We start from the raw sequence: 8,461 nt of genomic DNA on the forward strand, positions 1-8,461 counted from the left end.
AGACACCATGAAATCGAATGCAAGAAATAACATGCATTTATGATTTTCTGGGTCATTCCAGAAAATAAGCCATACCCAAAGGGAGGAGAATGGGCCTTAAAATCCCTCAGATGGAGGTGGGTTCCCTGTCAAGTAAAGTCATGTCAATGTGGTAATGGGAAAGGTGCAGAGGGAAGTGGGGTTGTACCAGTGGGATGAGAGGTGTAACCTAGTCCATTCTCATCCACAGAGAACACCCAGGGCTGCTCTCCATGAAGGGCTAGGCCCTGTAGAAGACCAGCTTTCCGGCTCCCAGACTCCTCTCCTCCAGGACACCCCCCAGGACGGACAACCTGCCACCAGCAAGTCCTGCGTGCCTCATCTGCCTGTCCATAGTGGCTGTGATGCCACCATTTTACATGTTTAGCCATGAGTGCACACGTAGTGTGTATATGTGTGTGTCTGTGTGTGTGTGTGTGTGTGTGTGTGTGTGTTTGAGAGAGAGAGAGAGAGAGAGAGAGAGAGAGAGTGAGAGAGTTGCACGCATAGAGATGATCTCAACAATGAAGACTCCCAAATTGTACATTTGAGGATGGGACGTTTGATAAGAGCCAATCTGGGATGAGTTTGACACCTGAATTTCCAGCTCCTTCCATCTCCCTTGATCTGTCCAGATCCCAGAACTCCAGAACATCTTGAAGGTGTTGAATCTGGTCCTCTCCAAAGGAGCCAGGAGGCACCATGTACTGCACAACCAGCCAAGTGAATTCAAGCTGATATGAGCCTTAGCTTATCCCACCCCTCTGTTCACTATCTTCTTCCCCTCCCCTGTGTAGTAATGTCTCGTGTCTTGGTTCTGGAACCTAGCACTTCCATCTTATTGGAGCTTGACCAGGTTGGACTTGGAGACTCATTCCAGGGTCTAGATTGCTGCTCACTTGGGTCCTTTATAGCCGCCGCACCCAAGAGGCCGAGGACACCATTGATGGGGACCCCTCGGGCCCCGGAGCTGAAGGGTAGGACCAGTGGTCATTTTATCACCCCCAGGGAACAGGCTGGATGCCCCCTTCAGTTACGGAGACCTCTTAACTTGTGGTCCAAGGCAGTGTTGTCATCCCTTTTGGGGTTGTAGTACTGTTGAACTTCCCAGAGACTTCATACAGACCGGTCTAGTTTTTTTTAATAAAGATGGAGATATATTGTCTACTTCAGAAGGATGTGGTCCTGGGAGATTCCTCTTTACATTCTTGGGAACACTGGAAACCCCCCCCTCTTCATCCCCCCCCCCCCCCAGTGCTCTATGTTTTCCCAGGGAAACAAGGCAGAGTTGGGGAGAAAGATCTCAGGGCCCCTACAATCCCCTTGGAACTGGAAAATTGATGCCCCACTTCACTATGGTTGGGCAAACAGTGTTTCTGGTCTCCTGGACAAATGTCTATCTCTTTTTTCACTTTTTTTCTACTAGAAAATGAAATAAAAGTAATCTCATATACTTCAAAAAGATAAATTCACTTGAAAATAAAAATGTAAAAAAACATGTCTGAAGTTGTGACTGTGTTGGGGCTGAGGGTTTCAGTAAGGGGCAGGGTTGGGAGCGGGAAGAGCTTGACCCTAATTTATCCTCATTCCAGCACCGCTGGTGAGGCCTGGAACTGGCCCCTACTCCTTCCTCTTTGGTCTGGGGTCATTGCTTCCCTGGCCTCAACCCATCATCTATCCTTAGGTTCCTGTGAACAATGGCAGGAGCATCTCCCAGTGAAGGCCATTGAGATATATGACCAAAAAGTTGGAGGAAAGATTGAGGGAAAGGGAAGTGTGATATGAGAGCTGAATTCAGTCTGACTGGACAGAGGGATTGTGGAGGCTGAATCCGGTCCTCCTTTGTTTTGTTTAGCTAATGATGAGTAAGCATCCCAAATAATAATGACTGCTAGTGCTTATTAAGGTTTGCAAAGGGTTTTTCAAATATTAATCCACTTATCTTCAACTCTGGAGTGTTGGTGGTATAATCCCTATTTTATAGATGAGAAGACTGAGACAGATAAAGATTAATTAATAATCTCCATTTTATAGTTGGAGTGAGGTTGGCTCAGTGGATCTGGACAGAACTGCGTTCAAATACTGTTTTAGATATTCTGCTAGCTGTATGACTCTGGACAGACCACTTTGCCTTATAATCTTCACCTTTAAATAAGGATAATGAAAACACCTCCCCAGGTTTGTTCTGAGGGTCAAATAAGATACTATTTGAGAAGGGCCTTGCAAATTTTAAAAATGCAATATAAATTCTAGCTGTTCTTTTGGGTGAAGAAACTGATTCTTGGAGAGTTGACATGGCCATGAGATGAGGCCAGAGGATGAGTTCAGGATCATGGAGTGGGAGGGGGGGGTGACGGCTTAGCTTAAAGAAGGGATGTCTCAGAGGACACACAATAAATATGTGAAGAGTTGTCCTGTAGTCAAGTTGGCTTGACCCCAGAGGAAAGAACTAGGGGAAGCTGATGGAAGTTGTAAGGAAACATTTGCTTGGAATATAATGGAATGAGCTGCTTCTGATGGGCTCTCTGTCAGGGAAGACCTCAACCATGGAGTTGTTAGACTTTCTACACTCAGCTCCTGATGGATCTCTTTGGCCACTGAGGTCCTTCAAGTCAGATTCTGATCTGTTTTATCATGATACTTCCTTTGCTTGTCACCAGTGGTCCCAAATGACTTGTAATTTTGAAAAATGATATTGCTGGATTTTGTTGTTAGAGTCATTTCCCAAATTGAATCTCTATAACTGAAACAAAACTGTGAAGCAAAAATTCCCAACATAGTGACTAAATGTGATGAGGTATGTAATCCATGCCCTAGGGGTTGTGAGAGAAGATATATTATGTAATCTTATTTAAAATCTATATTATCTCTTGTTTTTAATATCACCTTCATTTTCAAATATGCCCTTCCCTTTTCTCACTATCCAGAGAGCCAGTCACAACTTCAGACATGTTTTTTTACATTTTTATTTTCAAGTGAATTTATGTTTTTGTTTTTTGTTTTTGTTTTTTTTAGTTTTTGCAAGGCAATGGGGTTAAGTGGCTTGCCCAAGACCACACAGCTAGGTAATAATCAAGTGTCTGAGGCAGGATTTGAACCCAGGTACTTCTGACTGCAGGGCCGGTGCTCTATCCACTGTGCACCTAGCTGCCCCTGAATTTATCTTTTTGAAGTGTATGAGATTTCTTTTACAACAGGAGTGAGGAACCTTTTTTCTGACAAGGGTCATTTGGATATTTATAACATCATTCATCTGTTATATTTGGTCAAACATTCAATTACTTCACTTCTAAAGATCTCCTAGATTATTGAGTTTTTAGTTCCCACCTGCAGTTGCTTTGGCAGTGCCAGACCAAAGGATTTCATGGACCTTATGCAACCCGCAGGCCACCCGGACAATCCCCACCCTAGCCTTAAAACAAATAATAATAACAATAAAATTAATAATAATGAGTGAGGAACAAAGGCCATTAGACGAAACCCATCATACATCCACCAAATGACAATAAATACAATATTCCATACCCATAGTCCCCCACCTCCACAAAGAAAGAAGGGTGGTACCTTTACTTCTCTTTTCAGAGTCGGGTTTGGTATTATAATTACCATGACTTAGTTTTGATGGATTTAAACATATAAATGCTACTTATTATCATTATTATTAGATGATAAATAAACCTGTGGCACTTTGGAGGTTCAGTAGATAGAACACTGGAGTTGGAGTCAGGAAGACCTGAGTTCAGGCCCTGCTTCACACACTTATTAGTTGTATGACCTAATCTCTGAGCTGCAGTTTTTTCAGCTGTAATAATGTGAGGAGAGGGTTCAACTTGATGGTGTCTAAGATTTAACTCTAAAATCTATGATGTTGAAATCTTAAAAAGCTAAATAAATGTTTAATCTAAATCTGCCTGCCTCAGTTTCTTCAATTTTAAAATGGTTGGGGTAGAGACTATTCACAGTTAGGGGGATATGTCATGGTTTTATTTATGCTTCATTTATTTTAGAATTCATTTAAAAAATTTTCGGTTCCAAATTCTTTCCTTCTCTTAGGCTCCTCCCTAACCCCTTGAGAAGACAAACAATATACTATCAATTATATGTATGAAGTCATGCAAAATATATCCATATTAAAGAAAAAGAAAACAAGTGAAAAAAGTATATATTATTGTACATTTAGAGTTCATTAGTTTTCTCTTTGGATTGGATAGTATTTTTTCCATTATAAGTTCTCTGGAATTGTCTTGGATCATTGTGCTAATCATAATAGCTAAGTCTTTCACAGTTAATCATTGTTATAGTAATGTTGCTATTATTGCGAGCATTGTTCTGGTTCAACTCACTTCACTCTGTATCAATTCATATTGGTCTTCCCAGGCGTTTCTGAAATGTTGTTGCTCTTCACCTCTTATAGTACAGTAGTGTTCCAAAACATAGACCGGAACCTGTTCATCCCTTCCCCAAATGATGAACACCCCAATGATTTCCAATTCTTTGCCACCACGAAAAGAACTACTGTAAATATTTTTGTACATATGGATCCTTTTCATTTTTCTTTGATCTCTTTGGGATATAACCCTAGTGGTGATATTGTTGGGTCAAAGGGTATGCATATATTATCTTTTGGGCATAGTTCCAAATTGCTCTCCAGAATAGTTAGACTACTTATTAGTAACCCTATTTTCTTTTCTTTTCTTTTTTTAGTGTTTTTGCAAGGCAAATGGGGTTAAGTGGCTTACCCAAGACCACACAGCTAGGTAATTATTAAGTGTCTGAGACCAGATTTGAACCCAGGTACTCCTGACTCCAGGGCTGGTGCTTTATCCACTACGCCACCTAGCTGCCCCATCTTTAATACCCATCAGTAACCTTATTTTCCCACATTTCCTTCAACATTTGTCATTTTCCTTTCCTGTCTTAAAGCCAATCCAACAAGTGTGAGGGAGTACCTCAGAATTATTTTAATTTGCAGGTTTTAATGTGACTATTTATTACTTTGATCTTCTCCGCTAATATCTTTGTTCATATTGTGAGTAGTGCAGGAATAAAGAGACCCAGGAGTATCAAACTTGTTTTGGGGTTTATTGAATTTGCTCTGGGGGAAAGCTTCAGGCAAAAGAAAATTTGGAGGGGATGTTTCAAGAATCGGCTAATTAGATAAGATACCTTGACCTGGATGATCAAACGGATTCCTGAAATCAGGGAACCTTTGAAGTCTTATAGAACAGAAGTTAGCACACAGGATGTTAGGGAGGGGTCACTGGGAGAGGAATGGGCAAGGAAGTCTTTTAACTGGTGAGGTAATGCTTCACACAAGATGGAGAGAGAATTGTTCTCAGTTCAGTAAGAGGGAGTTATGCTGATTGTCATTCGCTGTATCCTTTAACCATATTAAATGGGGAATATTATTATTTTTATGTATTTGACTCCAAACCCTATAAACAAGGAAAAATGAGATCACTATCAAAGAAACTTGCTGTAAACAAAGTTCCCTATTTTCCTGCTTTCCTTGTAATTTTTAGCTGCATTGGTTTTGTGTAAAATCTTAAAAAAATTTTTAAACAAAATTATCCTATTTTGCTTTCCATGATCCTCTCAATTTCTTGTTTAGTCATAAACTCTTCCCACATCCATAGATCTGACAAGCAATTTTCCAGGCTCCTCCTAATTTGCCCTAATTTGGGGGTCCACATTATATACCCATTTTGATCTTATCTTGTTATATACCACGTGCAATGTTGATACATCTTTGGTTGGTTGTGACTCTTCTTATTCAAAGAGGAACAAAATGATATCACTACATTGAGATCAAACTGTACTGGCTGATGAGACCAATACTAGCTTGAAAGACACAGACAAGTCAGGCACAAATTGTCTGTCTGAACATTTGGGAGGAAGAGATCTCTAAATTTACCCATCCCACATTTCTTTTAAACTACTACAATTTTACTTTATTCGCCATACTGGATGCCTTTCAGTGTCTCCTGTGTCTCACAATTGATTCCAAAGTTTTTTAGAGAGACCTTGGCAGCGATCTTCTGATCACTTTTGTGAATGCTTGCCTTGTGTGAGTTCTCCATAAATTAATTTTATAGGCAAACATATGTTTGACATTTGAGTAACATGGCCAGCCCATTGAAATTGCACTGTCTACAATAGAGTTTGAATGCTTGGCAATTCAGGTAAAGAAAAGACCTCAGTGTCTGGTACTTTATCTTGCCAGGTAATCTTCAGAAATCTTCCCAGGGCAATTCCATGGAAGCTTCCTGACATGGAGCTGGTAGACTCTCCAGGTTTCATAGGCATATAATAATAATAATAATAAGGCCAATTTGGTAGTCAGTCTAATTCTAATTCCTCTTTTCTTCCATACTTTCCTTTGGAACCTCCCAAACACTGAGCTAGTTCATGGCTCATGCATTGCCATAATCTATGTAGACATCTTTGAAAAGTAGACTGATGAGGTGAGTGAACTTCTCCACTGCATTCATAATTTCTCCTTTTGTTGTAACTGATGGTTCGTTCCACATTTGGATTTGTGTTGTGGTGTTGGATGGTAGAGAACCTCTGTTTTCTTGGTGCTAATTGTTAGATCAAAATTACCAAGGCAGAAGAGAACTGTTTCATATTCTGTTGCACCTCAGTATCAGTGGTCACATTGATTGCATAATTATGCTTTAATTTTGACTTGCAGTCTTTTCATGTTAAATAGTTAACTGACAGTGCAGTAGCTGTCCTTGATGCTATCTTCATCATCATTGAAGACATCGGATAAGATGGCTGAAAACATCATGACAAAAAACATGGGAGCATTCACACAGTCCTGCTTCACTCCACTATGGACTGGGATAGTACAAATTTTTCCATGATCTTCCCCAAGTTCTCATGACTGAGATATCAAAGGTCTTGGTCAGGATGACAAGCATTTTATACCAACCTCTATTATGCATCTGGCATTTTTCTTAGCTCTTTTTGAAGCCATGCTAGCTCATGGGTAGATGACCAATTAGATATATAGATAGATGAAGGACCAGTCAATTAAGGAGGACTTGGGCATGAATCTTGTTGGCACTGGCAGAGAGAGAGAGAGAGAGAGAGGGAGGGAGAGAGAGAGAGAGAGAGAGAGAGAGAGAGAGATTGTCACAGGGTAACCTAGTTCCCTTTCCTTTATAGAGATGGACAATGGAGACATCCATGTGTACCAATCTGCTTTACTGCTCCACCATTCTATTTCTCAGTCAATAACAAATTGGAAAAAATTCATGAACCTTAGGTTAAGAATCAATGTAGTTGGGGCAGCTAGGTGGTATAGTGGATAGAGTACCAACCCTGGAGGACCTGAGTTCAAATTTGATCTCAGACACTTACTAGTTCTGTGTGACCTTGGGCAAGTCACTTAACCCCCATTGCCTTAAATAAATAAATAAAATTAAAAAAAATAAAGCTATTTCTTGGACACCTCTTTTATGTAAAATAATTTATCTGTTCTCCATTTTCCTTTCCACTTCTCCCCATATGTTTCTTTTCTTATTCATTCATTTTTTGTTTTTTTTGGCAAGGCAATGGGGGTTAAGTGACTTGCCCAAGGTCACACAGCTAGGTAATTAAGTGTCTGAGATCAAATTTGAATTAAGGTCCTCTTGACTCCAGGGCTGATGCTCAATCCACAAAGTCATTATTTCAACTTGCTTTTAGTTAATTCCCTAGAATGAAGTAAGTATAGCATCATATTGTCAGCAGAGAATGATAATTTTGCTTCCTTATTGCCAATTGTAATCCTCCAATTTCTTTTTCATTTCTTTTTGTTATAAATAGCATTTCTAATACAATGTTAAATAGTAATGATGATAATGGACATCCTTGCTTTACTCTTGATCTTATTTGGGAAGGCTTTTAGCTTATCTTCCTTAACAGTAATGTTTGCTCATGATTTTGGAAAGATATTAACTATTGTAAGAAAGGATTTCTTCATTTCTATGCTCACTAGTGGTTTTGAATAGGAACGGGTCTTGTATTTTGCCAAAATGTTTTTTCTACATCTATTGATATAATCATGCAATTGTTATTTTTCTTATCGATATGGTCATTTGTGTTGATAGTTTTTCTAGTATTGAACCATCGCTACATTCTAGTATAAATTCCAGCTGGTCCTTGTGTATGATTATTGTGATGTTTGCTATATTCTCCTTGCTAGTATTTTACTTAACATTTTTGCCTCTGTACTCATTAGGGAAATTGGTCTATAGTTTTCTTTCTGTTTGTGCCCTCCTTTGATACCTTGGTGTAAGTGTCAAAACTATATTTTATCATAGAAGGAGTTTGATAGACATATATATATATATATACATATATATATACATACATATATATATATATACATATATATAATAGTTTATATAGTACTGGAATCCATCAGGTTATTTTTTTTTTTCCTTAGAGACTT

At 39.2% G+C, this 8,461-nt stretch overlaps 1 protein-coding gene across 3 annotated transcripts in view; it reads left to right on the forward strand.

Moving 5' to 3' along the window:
• Positions 1-3,924, forward strand: part of SCARB1 (scavenger receptor class B member 1) — a 109,419-nt gene extending 105,495 nt beyond the window's left edge. The window contains exon 12 of one of the 3 annotated variants that reach the window (XM_074205385.1): positions 230-3,924. In XM_074205385.1, the coding sequence (XP_074061486.1) occupies positions 230-406 (177 nt within the window). In that variant the 3' untranslated portion in view covers positions 407-3,924. The remainder of the gene's footprint in view (positions 1-229) is intronic. The other 2 variants (XM_074205387.1, XM_074205386.1) reach the window with 2 other exon arrangements.
• The last annotated feature ends 4,537 nt before the right edge of the window (positions 3,925-8,461 follow it).

Source organism: Macrotis lagotis, chromosome X, assembly GCF_037893015.1.
Source record: "Macrotis lagotis isolate mMagLag1 chromosome X, bilby.v1.9.chrom.fasta, whole genome shotgun sequence".
Lineage (NCBI taxonomy): Eukaryota > Metazoa > Chordata > Mammalia > Peramelemorphia > Peramelidae > Macrotis > Macrotis lagotis.